Source organism: Mytilus californianus, unplaced genomic scaffold, assembly GCF_021869535.1.
Source record: "Mytilus californianus isolate M0D057914Y unplaced genomic scaffold, xbMytCali1.0.p SCAF_12, whole genome shotgun sequence".
NCBI lineage: Eukaryota > Metazoa > Mollusca > Bivalvia > Mytilida > Mytilidae > Mytilus > Mytilus californianus.
The window spans coordinates 33,492,118-33,509,267 of NW_026262604.1; the positions used below are offsets into that span (position 1 = coordinate 33,492,118).

Sequence of the window (17,150 nt, forward strand, 5' to 3'; positions counted from 1 at the left end):
TGGAAATAACTTTGTTGCGGCCTCGACTCTTCCAAAGGTAGATACAATGAAATATTTGATAAACATGATACTGTCAAAATATTCACTCAGTATTAATAATTGTCAGTTTTAGTAATACACATCACAACTCCAGATATGTTTCGAATGGTCGCTTAATTTGTAATAACAGAAACACTTTTCAATTATTCAGAAGTCTACTATCCAATGGTTATAAAAGTATTTTGTATGTTTCTTATCAAATATGAATATTTCTCAAAACTAACTTTGTATTATTCTCCACGCTTTTGTTGTACTACAGGAAATCTTATATTCTTCAGGAAAATACGGATTAAAACGGATACAGCATTATATTTGTTTTTATCTATGTATAGCAGTCAACTGTCAACGTTAAAAATCGTCTGTGTTTAAAATTAGTCGCTGTTATTATTAGTTTAGTTTAGTGTGATCGAATATGTACTCTCATTGAATAATCATGTTCTGTAACACCATATACTATTTTAGGTACAAAGGCATTCGATTCATTCCCCGCTCCTTACAAACCACTTACTTTAAAATGATACCAGACGCGCGTTTTGTCTACACAAGAATCCTTACATATAAAAGAAAAAAATAAAACAATAAAAATACCAATCTTCAATGAAAATTCAAAACGGAAAGTCCCTGATCAAACATACCAAACGAATGGAAGACAACTGTCATATTCCTGACTTGGTACAGGCATTTCTATGTATAGAAAATGGTGAATAAAAACTGAATTTACATATTTACATAAAGAAGTCATATTTCAACATATGAATCTCTACAACGTTTTTGCACTCACATTTTTGCATTTTTCAGCTGTTTCATGCCATTTAAGTGCATGTACTTGTAAGCAATGCACACTTACACGTTTCTTTGGTAGAAACAGTGTAATATTGCTTGCCACTTGGGAAGAACAATTATTTGATGTTTGCTCGTTATTAAGCACATGTTATTTGTAGAAGGCAAGCATGACAAGTATCATAGCCTAATATGAAAACTGTCTAAATATTAAAATCTCATTCATTGTATCAAATCAAAAATTTCCTCACATACATTGTATTAAGCAATACTTAGTTGTAAATGTCTCATCACTAAAATTGTGTGTTTCTAATTGTTTTGCTATCAACAAATCAAAAAGGAATAAAAAGGAGGCAAATTTTACTATGTTTCCCATTGATTTTTTAATATGTAATTCATACTAAGTTTGTGTTAAGATTTAAAACTTTACGTCTGAGAAGAATAACTAAACTGAGAATAAGCTTGATAACTTTATGTTCTTTCAGTCAGAATTTTTTTCTGTTTAAGTCATAAATCACAATATAAAAATGAGGAGATGTGGTACAATTGTTCATGAAACAACTCTCCATCAAAGACCAAATGACGTAGAAAAAAGTTAAATCACAAAAATACTGAACTCCGAGTAAAATTCAAAACGGAAAGTCCTTAATCAAATGGCAAAATCAAAAGCACAAACACATCAAACGAATGGACAACGACTGTCATATTCCTGACTTGGTACAGACATTTTCTTATGCAGAAAATGGTGGATTGAACCTGGTTTTATAGCGCTAAGTTATAAACTATAACTAGAAGTTAACAACTAAAAGTCGATTTTAATACCACCAAATGAAATACATAAACTCCAATTATAGAATTTATCCTACATTTCACTGCAAAACTAATTTCTATTTGTAAAATGATAACATTGCACGCCTAGAGATACATCATTCTTTTCTATGCATTTGTTTACTAAAATGATTTATAACACATGAGTTGAACTCACTAATATTGAATCAAAGAAATACATCATTTTTCATGCATTTGTTTACTAAAATGATTTATAACACATGGAGTGAACCGACAAATATTTACTCAAAGAAATATATCATTCTTTTTTTTTTGTACTTGTTTACTAAAATGATTTATAACACATGAAGTGAACCGACTAATAATGGATATAAAATCTAACAGAATGCTGAAAATTTTAATCAATCTCCTACCGATCAGTTTATTTTCTCGTATGCAATGAAATATTAGTTGGTATTACGTGGATTTGAATTCATGGAAAACAGAGTGGTTCTTTATTTTGAATAATGCGAAACAAAAGTGTTTGAAAGTGCTAAATTTAACAATGAATAATATGAGACAATTGTGTGTGAAACTACATCCGCTTAATAAATTGTTTTTGTACAGACAGATTACATTTAAGTTTACATTTAAAATGAAAGGTTGGCGAGGGACAGATAGCACATAGTTCCTCAAGAGTTCCTTTATTTATAATTTTTGGCTTTAAATGTTAGATTTGAGTGTGTCTGCTGAAAGGTAAATCCAGCGTAGCGACTTATTTAAAAGTGTGCACCACATTTTTGAGGTTATTTCGAATAGACAGAAAAAAATATTACAGTCAATCCTTATAATTTAATTCTAAATTCCATTTTTAAAGAGTAAATCATGAAAAAAACGTTGATGACGTCAAGGTCACATGACAAAATTATGTCTATGGGTTGATAGACAAATCACTTTTAGCCAATCAGAAGACGTGTTACATCCAAAATTAAATTATAAAGTAATATCGTCATATTATGAAGAAAACAAGTAATATCTAAGGCTCATTCCTTCTGAGATTTTTCAAATATAAAGTAAACACAATGTTATTATTGATAATTTCTTTTAAAGGTCGATTTAAAAGTTTTAAAAGAAAATGGGAATATCAGCTGTGTTTCAATAATATTAACAGAATGGTGACATTATTAAATTTTAATATCCATGCATGTCACATTGCCATATATATTTGTCTATAATAATCTCGTAAAAGAAATACCTTTAATTTTTCGATCAGATAAAATTTACTGTTTATCGTCAAAGATATAGGCATGTTGTCTTCAAAAAACCATCTCAGCGAAAACAAATTTCAAGAACATGCATCTTTAAAACATCAGTGCATTTATAATACTACAGAGCCAAATTATGAATAAAGTTCACCAGCATTGAAACAATAGTAATTTGGGGGAAATTATAAAAATACAAGATTGAAAATATAAACATTAAAGTAATTTTGTTGTATTGATTTTCAGGAGCTAGCTGGGTCGTGCAAAGGTCATGACTGCAAGGTCAGTGAAGTGTGTATTCCACAAAAACCGACTTACATATGCGTTCCTTTGCTAGAAGTCTTTACTGAAAGGAGAACACGTACGTTTCATATAACAATACCTATATACCAAGACAAATTTTTTTTTACAAAATTATTGGATAATCATTCACCATAATTGCCTTCTTTAAGACCTTCTAGATCAGCTTTTAACTTTAAAACCTTTAGTTTTAATTGTTGATCCTTATCATGTAATGGTTTTTATGAATAGTCAAATTAATTTTCTTACAATACAAATTTTGTATTTAATATAAGGAAAAATTGATATTAAAAAAGGGACTTTAATCGATTTTTCAATTAAGTAAACACATACTCATCATGTATTATTTGAACTAACCCGTCAGAAAAACAATTTGATACTTTTCTTTAATTTGTTTGTTTGACCTTAACCCTAGGCATCGGTCTGACGTTTATTATAGATGAACGGCATACATTAATCCTTATTATACTGTAAATCTTATCAAGATGAAAATCACACACCTATTTTTTTTTAAATCAAGCTTTCACAAGATTGTATTTTATTTCCTACCAAATGAATTGGTGAAAAAAATGATTAAATTAACAATATACAAATGAATAATATACATGATTTTCATACAACTACAAATAGAGAGCGGCAGTATTAACACTATGATTGTAGGTTTTCTTTAAATGGGAATTTTAGATTTGAATGAAGTATTGTCAGACTATATGCATTTTAGGATTTCTTGCAGATATCATAATAAACTGAACTAAATATTGACTGTCATATAAATACTATTGATCACCGTTTAACCTGAGTCAACCCTTTACGGTCTTTTGAACAGTGTCTACAGAAGGTCAACACTATATCAGCTAATTATCAATCTGTTATCATAGTTATATCTGATAATCATTTGAAGATACTTCTTCCGAAAAGAAGACAAAATATATTTTCGTTACTAAAATATAAACGAAAATAAGGAGATGACTGATATAACTAATACTTGTGATCGCTTGACGATCAACAGCAATTAATCAATGAGTATATATATTGCAGGTAAATAGTGTATATTCCGGATTTTAGATCACAAGCAATCTCTTGTCTGTTTTAATATAAACTTTATTTGATGGTGTGGTTGTACACAAACAAATATGTATTTCTTACATTTGAAAGAGGGGATAGGATAACAAAAGAGCAATCAAAAACCTAAAGGGGGCTCGCGGGTTTAAATTTTCGCGCCTACTGCGCAAGATGCTGCGCAATGATATCGTAAGTCATATCTATTGTCGTAATTGGCTATAACAATCAATTTTTGTCTCGCCTTCACGGAGTCAAAAAGCGAGACATAGGTATGCTGTTTCCGGCGTCGGCGACGGCGACGACGGCGGCGTCAACAATGTATTAGTTTGTTATTAGGTCTAGTTCATAGTGAACCACTAATGGTAGGTCAGTGATATTTGGTCTGCAGTTGTATTAGCATTGGCACATCTCATTATCATGGAGATTGTTTGGCCCCCGCCCCCTCAATCAAGGTCTATTGACTTTGAATCTTTGCTTAGTTTACATGTATTAGTTTGTGATTAGGTCAGTTTATGGGTAACAACTAGTGGTAGGTCAATGATATGTGGTATGCAGTTGTATTAGCATCGGCACATCTCATTACCATGGAGATTATTTGGCCCCGCCCCCTCAGTCAAGGTCTATTGACTTTGAAACTTTGCTTAGTTTTCATGTATTAGTTTGTGATTAGGTCAGTTTAAGATGAACCACTAATGTTAAGTCAATGGTATTCGGTATGCAAATGTTTTGGCATTTGCAAGTTTCATTTCCATGGATTATATAGCCCCACCCCTTCATCATGGTTCATTGACTTTGAAACTTTTACATAGTTTACAAGTAATGTTTGTGTTTAGGTTTTTTGAAATGGAACGACTTATGATAAGTCAATGGTATTTGGTATGCAGTTGTATTAGCATTGGCACATCTCATTTCCATGGAGATTGTTTAGCCCTGAACCTTCAGTCATGGTTCATTGACTTTGAATATTTGCATAATTTACATGTAAAGTATTGCTATTTTAATTTCAACATTTGCATTATCAAAATAACAAATAGGCGAGACATATCTCAATGTTAACAGTTTATTAAAAACCTTAAGCCGAAGGAAAATACCATAGCCATGGTAATTGCTAAAGTCATACGAACCTACAACAGACCACAAAACAATACACTCCAATATAAAATTGAGAAACACGATCCCAACCAAAAACCCATTAAACGCGATTACGTAGAAATAATCAACAGTACCCTTCTATTACGCCCGTAACACAATAAATGGAAAATTGACAGGGAATTTATATTTTTAGTGCCACATGACTGTAGTGACATACATTCTGACTCTATATCTGGGATCTATAAGATAAATCCTACCGGTTGTGAGTTTAGTGTGTTCTGTGATATGGAAACAGCAGGTGGCGGATGGACGGTAAGTGTCAGCATAGCGATATCAATAGTTAAACAGCAGGTGGTGGATGGATGGAAAGTGTCAGCATAGCGGTATCAATAGTTAGACAGCAGGTGGGGTGATGGACGGTAAGTGTCAGAATAGCCATATCAATAGTTAGACAGCAGGTGGTGGATGGACGGTAAGTGTCAGCATAGCGATATCAATAGTTGGAAAACAGGTCCAAGTTTCATCCAAAATCTCTAAGCAATAATGAGGTCATTCAGTCTTGCAGTTTCAGGTGATCTGCAGACGAGACACATATCTGTTGTATCCATTTATATGCACATTGTCATGATAAGAACTTTACTTTTAATATATACTTTTCAGTCTACAAATCTTGCATATTTTTATTCTTGATATTCACTAAATAACCCAATCACTTCCATGTGTTATAGTTGCTGATAGTTTTTGGTGTGAAACATTGTTTCCTGTGATTTTGTCTACTGTGTAGGGGTTTTCCTTAGTTATTGAATTAAACTACAGTTGCATGAAATTATCAGCCTAATATTTATGGTAAATAAAATTCTTGGAAATGTCTATGTTAACTTTTTGTAGATACATTTTATGTACGACGACTTCTGCAGTAACTCGTAATGTTAAATGAAGTCCTTCAACATGTTTGACACATGTAAGGTCCACACATTTACATTGTTTCCATATACATGATAAAGATAAGATAAGATGTGAAGTGCAGATGCAAAAAGACATACAGACAACAGTCCAGAAACCACAACACAGAACACTAAAGACTAAACAAATAAGAACATTATTAAAACCGGAAGGGACTCAGGTACTCAACTGTCCCCTTCCATAAGTGAGATCCCCTATTTTGCATGGGTTAAAATCCGACAGGTTGCAGTCAGTATTCAAGTTTCAAACCATAGCACATTCGTAAATATTTGTAACAAACATTGAGACATCATTCATACACTATCATTACATGCGAATTCTTTAACCCTAACAAAATGCGAATGTGAAAGTTGGAAATGAAAATAGTGCATGCTTTCACGACAGAATGTAATATATCCTTGCCCTGTTCAATTATCGCTGTACGTTTTGAGCAGATACTTTCAGTTTAAAATGTACGTGTGAATATAAAGATGAGATATGTAAAGGAATATTATCAAAAACTATTTGAAAGTTTAAAGCGAAACATTTGCATAGGTATATAGGATGAGGTAGGATTATTGTTTATCATTAAACCCATCTTGTCTGGTAATGATGATGTATCTAGTTTTTTCTTCTAATTTGCTTCAATAATCAATATTATTAAAGATACCTCACCTATTCAAGTTTTTGAAAAAGAAACAAAAACTAGTAAAATATTCCATTTACAACAGGTGTTTCAGAGGAGATTGGATAACTCTACGAATTTCTATAGGGGATGGTCTACCTATGAAAAGGGATTTGGAAACCTACAGCGGGAATTTTGGTTAGGTATGTACTCTGAGGAAACACAATTCGCTATTTTAGAATTTAAAATAAATTTGGTAAAACATTCAAAATCGTACCCAAAAACGTTGTGATAAAAACGACGTAATCGATGAATATTCAACAAATTACGTGACATTATTTTCATTTGGTGTTGGTGTAAGAACAATGAAATGATCATTTACATAAAGATTCTAAAACTGCAAATTGAAAGACAGAAATTTCTTATTGGTCAAATTAAATTAATTAAAAACTGTATACAGAGTGTTGTTTGTAAAAGTAAATTGCAGATGGAATCCTATATGATAATAAACTTGTCACACATGATCTGATAATATTTAGACAATATTTTCATTAAGGTGGTACATAACACTACCGGGAGATAACTCTGTAAAAATCAGCTGAACGTTTTAATCATGTTCTATTGTTAAGGAAATATTAAGCTTCTCAATGAGCAAAATAATTGGTTGTCAAAGTGCTATATATCCAATAGAATTTTTCCGATAATGTGTGTAGTTCAAGTTTTTCATTTTTTTTTGGTATTTTTGTCAAAGGGTCAAAGTTAATATTTTGTCAAAATTTTATGAAAATTAAACGGGCCAAATTATTTTTTGTCAAGGTGTTTGGTACCACCTTAATTATTCATAAATATGGGGATATATAAAACAAGACAAATTTATTCTTCAAGTTGTTCATTCAACGCTTTCTGTATTGTATTTTGTTTGTGTTTTCCTATTTTTTGGCCTCGACATTTTCAAAGAGACAACAACCCGATCATAGAGCAGACAACAGCCGAAGGCCACCAATGGGTCTTCAATGTAGCGAGAAACTCCCGCACCCGAAGGCGTCCTTTAGCTGGCCCCTAAACAAATATGTATACTAGTTCAGTGATAATGGACGTCATACTAAACTCCAAATTATACACAGGAAACTAAAATTAAAAATGATACAACACTAACAAAGGCCAGAGGCTCCTGACTTGGGACAGGCGCAAAAATGCGGCGGGGTTAAACATGTTTTTTTTTAGATCTCAACCCTCCCCCTATACCTCTAGCCAATGTAGAAAAAATAAACGCACAACAGTACGTACAGTAAAACTCAGTATAAGAGAAGTCCGAGTCCGATGTCAGAATAGGAATCAAAAAAAAAATAAACAAAACGACAATAATACATAAATAACAACAGACTACTAGCAGTTACTGACATGCCAGCTCCAGAACTCAATTAAATTGATTAAACGATTATGTCTTCGTTTTCGACTTAAGAATTTGATTATCCCCTTGGTATATATCGCCTCTCTTTTCTCAAACATGTCTATCCCAAAAACCTGTCTGTCTCGCCGAAACGTGTCCATTTAGCTCAAACTGTCCTCAAAACCACATTCACCCAAAGTTGTCAAACTTCATTTTCCCTAAACGTGTCCTCTCCCAATAGACACTGTCTGTTCACCGAAACGTGTCCGCTTTAAGATGAAAAAAACGTCTCAAAACATTTAACGCTGGTATGTTCTCTGTGACGTCAGTATCGTCTATACGAAATTTAACCATCAGGACACTATTGAAGACGTCGGGTTCCTTTAGGAGTCTTTATAAAACAATAGCAAAGGACAGCAATGCAGAGGTATTTTTGCACAATTCACGAAGATTCAAAACAGGATTTAAAGCAAAAAATCCAAAATGGGGACTTGGTAAAATTACATAGCTGTAAATTTAACTTTTTAAATATGAAACTTTATTTTGAATTTTACATTAATATAAATTAAATGACAAATAGAAAATAATTGGCTGTCATTAAACGTATAGATGAAGGGGAATTGAGAAAGTATGGCAATGAGGAACAACAACCAAAAGATATTTTATTAAAATTTCTCAATTTTGAGTTTTATTATTCAAGTTTTATTTAAATCAGCAACAAAGACAATAATAATTAAAATGTCAACATATTTGTGGTTGTTGAGAGCCGTGTTGTGGATAACAAATATTGTGTAATTGAGTTGGATAAATTTGGATTCATGAAAAAAAAAAACAGTCCTGACACAGTGTTCTAACTAGCAGTTTCGCAACGGAATAATACCAGTTAGTTTTGTTTAACACCATGTCCCTTTTTTATTTTAAATTGAAGAGCTCCTGTATCCCCTCTTTATAACAATACAACACTATCTTATTGATAAAGTACAGTCAATGAAAAACATTTAATAACGTAATCGAAAATGTTCGAATTAACCACTTAATGACCAGGTCTAAGGTCCTGTTATAATCTTGACTGGATATGTTTACAAACAAAATGTTTGATAACGAATCACTTTTTCATTATGGCGGACACATTTGGAATTTTTCTTACATTTGAACCTGATTTTGCGTTCTTGAAAATGACACAATTCGGCTTCTTACACCAAATATTCATATTCATGTTTGGGCGACAATGACGTCATACATGTATAGACATGTTTAGGGGATTGAACACTTATGAGAAAAAAATATATATATACATGTTTATACCGTAGACTATTACTTCATATGGAATATAATATGGAAAAATTTTAAAGTGGTATGATTATTATATATTATGCAGGTACATGTAGTTGTACTGTAATTCTCATAAAAACTGTATGCTTATTTTCCCTTTAGGAAACAAATACATCAATGCGATATCATCTAGCGGTAATTACAAGCTTTACATTGAACTTGAGGACTTTGATGGGAATAAAAAGTATGCAGAGTATGATTTGTTTAGCGTTGGCGATGCGGCTTCAAACTACATTTTAAGTGTCAGTGGATACAGCGGAAATAGTACTGCAGGTATATTATTTGTATTAATAAATAGATAAATTTCATTTTAGCAGGATTGGCTCTGTTGAGGGTTGTTCATTATTAAAACAAGTTTTAATGCGTAATTTCATTTATATTGCGTTTATTGATAAGATTATTCAATTCGACCTGGCGATCGGTGGTGTGGGGAAAATGTTACATTTTAGAGAGCAAAATGTGGTCGGCTTTGACTTTGAATTAAGAGTCAAGGAAGTTCAAAACGTCTTTATGCTAATTGCTACCGTTGAACTAGTACATTGCATTGATAGGTTTCCTTTTATACATCCAGTGGTAAATATTTCATGCAGATTGAAAACAAGAAACACGGAACAGTCAATATCATTGGTAAACTCTGCCAAATTAGTTGGCCAGGATGAAAGGATGGGAAATTAGACTGATGAGAAAAGAAAATGTTGGGTTCCGAAGGCCTGTTTGGTTCCTTAACGCGTAGAAAGCAGAATACTATCATTACAACAGGTTTTTGAATTTACATCTCTTTCCCAACTGGATGTAGCTGCGCGTCTATACATAATATACAGCAAAAGGGATTCAAATCTTAGCATACGTTTTACTGCCAGAAGGAATTTGAACGTGTGCTCATATTTCTATATCCATGAAAATCTTTGGGGTAAAACAAATGTTATCGGTGTATCTGAAAATAAGGCGATATGGCAGGAGAAGGGTGAGAACAGGTCATAGTACGGCCTTCAAAAATAACACGGAAAAGTTGAACTTAAGTGGTTGGCCTTTTTCTTTCACGGACTCTTTTGATCGTATAATCCTAAGATATTTATAGACCCCCATATTTCAAATTTTTGGTTTTGGGGATTCACGATAAAGGTAAAAATTCCGATCGCACCAAATTTATGAAGTGTTTCTTTTTTCATCCTTTATTGAATAAGTACATAACTTTGTACACATTTGGCGCGTCCGAAGCACTTTTCTCTCTTAAGGATGTTTTCTCGTCTTGTTTTTGAATTTTGCCAGATTTTTGGAATCCTCTGGTTTTATCCATGTATTGCCATTAAAAATTTTTGCCCGATAACCCCTCCTTTTCTTTTTATAATTTCATTACATATAGTTTTAAAAATCATATTTCAAAATCTTATATAATCCTTGTTATTTTTTCATACTTTTTGAAAGAAAATAGGTGCCAATGTTAAATAAATGAAAAATCTAGAGAGAATCACTTCCCGCCAAATTTTCAATTGCTTATATCTCGAAAACAAGCACACGGACACTTCAACTTTTTCAGCTTTTTTAGTTATTTTTTTCATATACTTTCAATTTATAATAGTCTTTGAAAGAGCTTGTTCAGTGTATGTAATGTGCGAATCCTAAAATGTCTGTATCCGTGATGAATTTCTGATGTAGAATGATAAATAAACAGACGACAAATTCAAGATTTTTGAATAAAATAAGAAATAATATATAATGTGTACTGTTTTTTCATCGCGCTTACAGCCATCCAGGTGCAAAATTGATACACAAATAGATAAATATTAAGAATAGTTCACGAACAGAGCGTGCAAGAGATTTAAAAGTAGCAGTTAAGTTTCATTTGCAGAAAAATGTACCTTTTAACATAATTATTGATGTTGTTTAACTTAAAACAGGTTTTATTATTCAGCTTGTTGATATTGAATCAACTTTCATTATGCTGTTTTCGTTATGCGATTCATGTTTATTGTCGAAAAATGATACTAGAATTTCATTTTCACTGTAGGGCGATTCATTTCTATTGTATATGCGATGCATTTTCACAGAAGGAAATTAATTAATTTTCATTATATAAAGTCTTAATTCAGCCAACTCTCTAACAAAATTTATGAAGTCAGAAGGATTGATTATTTATGCATACTTAGTGAGTGAAAGTCTGAGGTAATATATCAATAAATTCCTTAAACATGGTATTTATTGCTAATATAGTCAATTCTATTTTCTCAAATAATTTGTCCTGATTTATATGTAGGATAAAATTTATTTTTTCCTATGACACGTCATCATTAAATACATATATCTTGGACAGTTGAGCCAATCCACGTTACCGGAAAAGCAAAGTTTCTGTTTCGGTCTAAATCTACATCGCATACTAATAAATTAAACGTCATTAGAGCTAATTTCCTAATGCGTGTAGTTAAAAGGTGTGGTTGGCCTTGATTGTGTAAATGTTGCCTAAGCATTGTAATTAAGATTGAGCAAACGTTTATACAAACAAACAAAGCAAGCAAGCCAACCAAACCTTTAAACTACAAGCGTTATGAAAGTAGCTCTAATGGATGCATTTGAGATAACAAATAAACTCATCATAGATACCAGGATTGAAATTTTATATTTACGCCAGACGCGCGTTTCGTCTACAAAAGACTCATCAGTGACGCTCGAATCAAAAAATATTAAAAAGGCCAAATAAAGTACGAAGTTGAAGAGTAATGAGGACCAAAATTTCCTAAAAGTTTTGCCAAATACAGCTAAGGTAATCTATTCCTGAGGTAGAAAAGCCTTAGAATTTCAAAAATTCAAAATTTTGTTAACAGTTAATTTATAATTATGAACATATCAATGATAACTCAAGTCAACACAGAAGTGCTGACTACTGGGCTGGTGATACCCTCGGGGAAATAAATCTCCACCAGCAGTGGCATCGACCCAGTGGTTGTAAATAAACTCATCATAGATACCAGGATTGAAATTTTAAATTTACGCCAGACGTGCGTTTCGTCTACAAAAGACTCATTAGTGACGCTCGAATCAAAAAATATTTAAAAGGCCAAATAAAGTACGAAGTTGAAGAGCATTGAGGACCAAAAATTCCTAAAAGTTTTGCCAAATACAGCTAAGGTAATCTATTCCTGAGGTAGAAAAGCCTTAGTGTTTCAAAAATTCAAAGTTTTGTAAACAGTTAATTTATAATTATGAACATATCAATGATAACTCAAGTCAACACAGAAGTGCTGACTACTGGGCTGGTGATACCCTCGGGGAAATAAATCTCCACCAGCAGTGGCATCGACCCAGTGGTTGTAAATAAACTCATCATAGATACCAGGATTGAAATTTTATATTTACGCCAGACGCGCGTTTCGTCTACAAAAGACTCATCAGTGACGCTCGAATCAAAAAAAATTAAAAAGGCCAAATAAAGTACGAAAAGCATTCACAAAACGATCTTCATTTCAGGATCGAATGAGTGGCAACGTTTTCATCTTGCACAAACAATTGACGCTTGGATGACTGGATAATTGATATTTATCATGCCATTGTGTATAAATCTTATACAGTAAAGAAAGTTCTAGCAACAGTCGAGTCGCCTTATATATGCTTGAATTTCTTGTAAGTCGGTATTATTAATAAGCCAATACGCAATTTGAGCATACAAAGAAATATTGAAAACAGTATATTGTTACATGTTTAAATGGTTCTATACCACGGGTATAATTACTTGAAAAAACTGTCCTCAGAACTTTGACACGAATCTTTCTCTATGTAGTTTGTTTTCTTTCTTTAGTACCGTTCTTTGTACATTCTTGTACTTTTCGTTGTGCAAAAGCCTATCAATACGGTAGAAATATGTATGACACGGCGTGACAAATGTTCAAAGCTTTTTTAAGCGAGTTATAAAACTTTTCAAAGAAAACTCGTCGTAGAAAAACGTTATATTCATGGATGTTCTGCTCCAGTAAATTTTCAAATCTATGACAAGCTAATAGCAAACTCACCAACAATATTTGAATATTCATGAAATGAACGTAGTTATACCCGTATATATTCAAGTAAGCATATACGACTAGCTTGCATTTCAAATTGTAAATATCATCAATATTAAAATCATTTAAAAACTGTTTTCAGTTGTTATATGTCGAAAAATCATACAAAACTACAATGTAAATTCATCGCACTTCCAAAAAAAAAATGAAATGATTGCATTTACAGTGATAATTCATCGCATCTATAGTTAAAATGAATCGCATTCAGTAATCAATATTATGGATTCTGCTGCTTAAATAACACTTTTTTGGACTTTGATCCTGTTATTATACATTAAAAAGTTAAATTCTAATAAAATTCTGTTAAAACATACATTCAAATCTATTATTTTGTATTTTCAAAAAGTAAACAAACGCAGTTTTTCCCATCATCCTTTATTCTACAATTGACATACTCGCATACAACAGTGAAAATGAACTAACTGGATTCGCACTTTACATACACTGTTGTTATATTGAAGCAGAGTAGCAAACATCCTTAACCATCATCTGGAACCCTTAAACAAACCAAAACTGTGATATAAAGTACTGGAATACATGATGAGCTATGTTACCAGAAAAATTTTTAAAAACATAGGAAAAACCACCACAAATCAGCTTTTTCTGATAAAATTCTTAATGATAATTCTTAAATTGATAATTTTGAGCATAACATACACTAATATCACATAGTTATCTTTTAAATCTACACTGTGGGAAAACCTTTTCCTTGAAATCTTAAAAAAACCAAAAAATGATTTTATTGTGTCTTATACATAAATATCTAATATGAAAAATCTTATTAATATATGTTATTTCTTATAATACTCAATGGCGTCCTATCATTATTACATTAATTGTCTTAATGCAAATACTTGTGTTAAAGTTCTCATTACTATAGGTTGCACTTTGTAAATACAGCTGTTTCTCAAACCACGCCTCTTTTGGGGAGATATAGAATATTCATAGATAATTAATTTTGTTTACATACTGGTTCCCAGTTATGATCTCTATGTTTCATCTCACATAGACATAACTTTGGAATGTTACCAGTAAATATACATATGCATATTGTCTATATAGAAATATGTGGTAATCCTACAGTCAAGGTAGGGATAGTTAAGAAATTTAGTGTTAGTTTAAACTCTTAGAAGTTCGGGGCATATAAACGTTGAAAATATGCCGCACAGCCCTATATTTTGACCTTTGAAGAAAATTGTAGTGCATATGAACTTTCCATTCAAGGATATGATTTTTTTCGAAACTTCATAGTAAAAGTGGAACAGTTTTAGCCGTAAAAGGAGTTCCTATGGGAAATTGCATTGTCAATATTTACAGAAATGCAACCTATAAGGTTATATAACTGCTATGCTTGCATGAACCGCCTTGAGAATCCAGACTCGGTGTGTAAATTTTTCTGCTTGAGAATCCAGACTCGGTGTAAATTTTTCTGCTTGAGAATCCAGACTCGGTGTGTAAATTGTTCTGCTATGAGAATCCAGACTCGGTGTGTAATTTCTTCTGCTATGCATGCATGAACCGCTTTGAGAATCTAGACTCGGAGTGTAATTTCTTCTGCTATGCATGCATGAACCGCTTTGAGAATCCAGACTCGGAGTGTAATTTCTTCTGCTATGCATGCATGAACCGCTTTGAGAATCCAGACTCGGAGTGTAATTTCTTCTGCTATGCATGCATGAACCGCCTTGAGAATCCAGACTCGGAGTGTAATTTCTTCTGCTATGCATGCATGAACCGCTTTGAGAATCCAAACTCGGTGTGTAATTTTTTCTGCTATGCATGCATGAACCGCCTTGAGAATCCAGACTCGGAGTGTAATTTCTTCTGCTATGCATGCATGAACCGCTTTGAGAATCCAAACTCGGAGTGTAATTTCTTCTGCTATGCATGCATGAACCGCCTTGAGAATCAAGACTCCGTGTGTAATTTCTTCTGCTATGCATGCATGAACCGCCTTGAGAATCCAGACTCGGTGTGTAATTTCTTCTGCTATGCATGCATGAACCGCTTTGAGAATCCAGACTCGATGTGTAATTTCTTCTGCTATGCATGCATGAACCGCCTTGAGAATCCAGACTCCGTGTGTAATTTCTTCTGCTATGCATGCATGAACCGCCTTGAGAATCCAGACTCGGAGTGTAATTTCTTCTGCTATGCATGCATGAACCGCCTTGAGAATCCAGACTCGGAGTGTTATTTCTTCTGCTATGCATGCATGAACCGCCTTGAGAATCCAGACTCCGTGTGTAATTTCTTCTGCTTTGAGAATCCAGACTCGGGGTGTAATTTCCTCTGCTATGCATGCATGAACCGCTTTGAGAATCCAGACTCCGTGAAAATATCACGATAAGGAATAGGAAGCATATGGAAAATGTGCAGGTTAGAAAACTTTTGTTAATCACATAGATTTAGCGTGTCAGTTTCTTAATTATTTTTGCTGAAACAACAAATAAATTACGTTATATCTTTTGTAGACGACAGTTTTTCAAAGTATCATAATGGCATGGAGTTCAGTACCTTTGACAAAGATAATGACCAATGGGAAGGTAACTGTGCTAAATTGGGAGATGGTGGGTGGTGGTATAAAAGATGTTTGCGTTCAAATCTGAACGGGTTATATCTAGGAGGAAAGACAAATAACAACAATAATGGGATTATTTGGTGGTCATGGCATGGAAGATACTATTCTCTCAAATCTACAAAAATGATAATAAAAAGGAACTAAATAACAGCACATTTGTTTTAAAATGAAAATAGTTTGTGTATGATATATCATTTAATATTTCTTAAGGGAAATGAGTTGAAAGACCTGAAGACGAAATATATTAACATTTGCTTTAATATAAGTCATGTGCTGTAATCTTAAGGTTGGTTGCTGCTCTAATTTTAAAATATTTGATACTATTTTGTCACTCCTTTAAAAATTCCCAACGACCCTTATATTTCACAATATATAAGAAAAACCAAAAAATTTAAATAAATATTAGGTAAAATATGAAATGAAAATATCACTTTATAAATTTTGTGCGTCCGATGCGGTTTCAAATTTTAATATTTCTTTTATATATCTATCATACAGTTTATCATTCACTTCATCAAATATTCAAGATGATATCTTTAGAAAACAAGCACACATACATGTATCTATTTAGCATTTACAAACACGTCGCAATTCCAGGAAAGAACATCATTACACGTGTGGACAAGTTGATTTATGTACAATTTACCTATTTGATGATATTCCCAACTTTGTACTTCATTTATATCTATTTTACCCTATATTATAATAATCTAACTATACTGAACACATTTTGTATTATATGGTTCAGTGAATCCAAATACTCCATGTAGGCTCTTTGATTTGTACTCACTAAAGGCTATTGTATAAACTACTTTTCTGAATAGTTGTTTTATCTGGTACTGGCTAATTTGACCTTGTATTCTGACTATACATACTGTGATTTTTATCTATATTGTCAATGCGGAATAAGTTCGACCAGAAGCAACAT

The 17,150-nt window shown here is 32.6% G+C and overlaps 1 protein-coding gene across 1 annotated transcript; it reads left to right on the plus strand.

Annotated features, from left to right (window-relative positions):
- The first annotated feature begins 4,168 nt into the window (after positions 1 to 4,168).
- LOC127722405 (fibrinogen-like protein 1) lies at positions 4,169 to 16,478 on the plus strand. The gene is made up of 5 exons (XM_052229278.1): positions 4,169 to 4,187; positions 5,497 to 5,615; positions 6,977 to 7,073; positions 9,695 to 9,865; positions 16,116 to 16,478. Exons 1-5 carry the CDS (start codon positions 4,169 to 4,171, stop codon positions 16,364 to 16,366), a joined length of 657 nt encoding a protein of 218 aa, XP_052085238.1. The 3' UTR covers positions 16,367 to 16,478.
- The last annotated feature ends 672 nt before the right edge of the window (positions 16,479 to 17,150 follow it).

Excerpts from the sequence above, each read along its gene's own strand:
- LOC127722405 (XM_052229278.1), top strand. Across the intron at positions 7,074-9,694 it reads ACAGCGGGAATTTTGGTTAG|GAAACAAATACATCAATGCG; the intron begins GTATGTACTCTG and ends TTTTCCCTTTAG. Across the intron at positions 9,866-16,115 it reads CAGCGGAAATAGTACTGCAG|ACGACAGTTTTTCAAAGTAT; the intron begins GTATATTATTTG and ends TATCTTTTGTAG.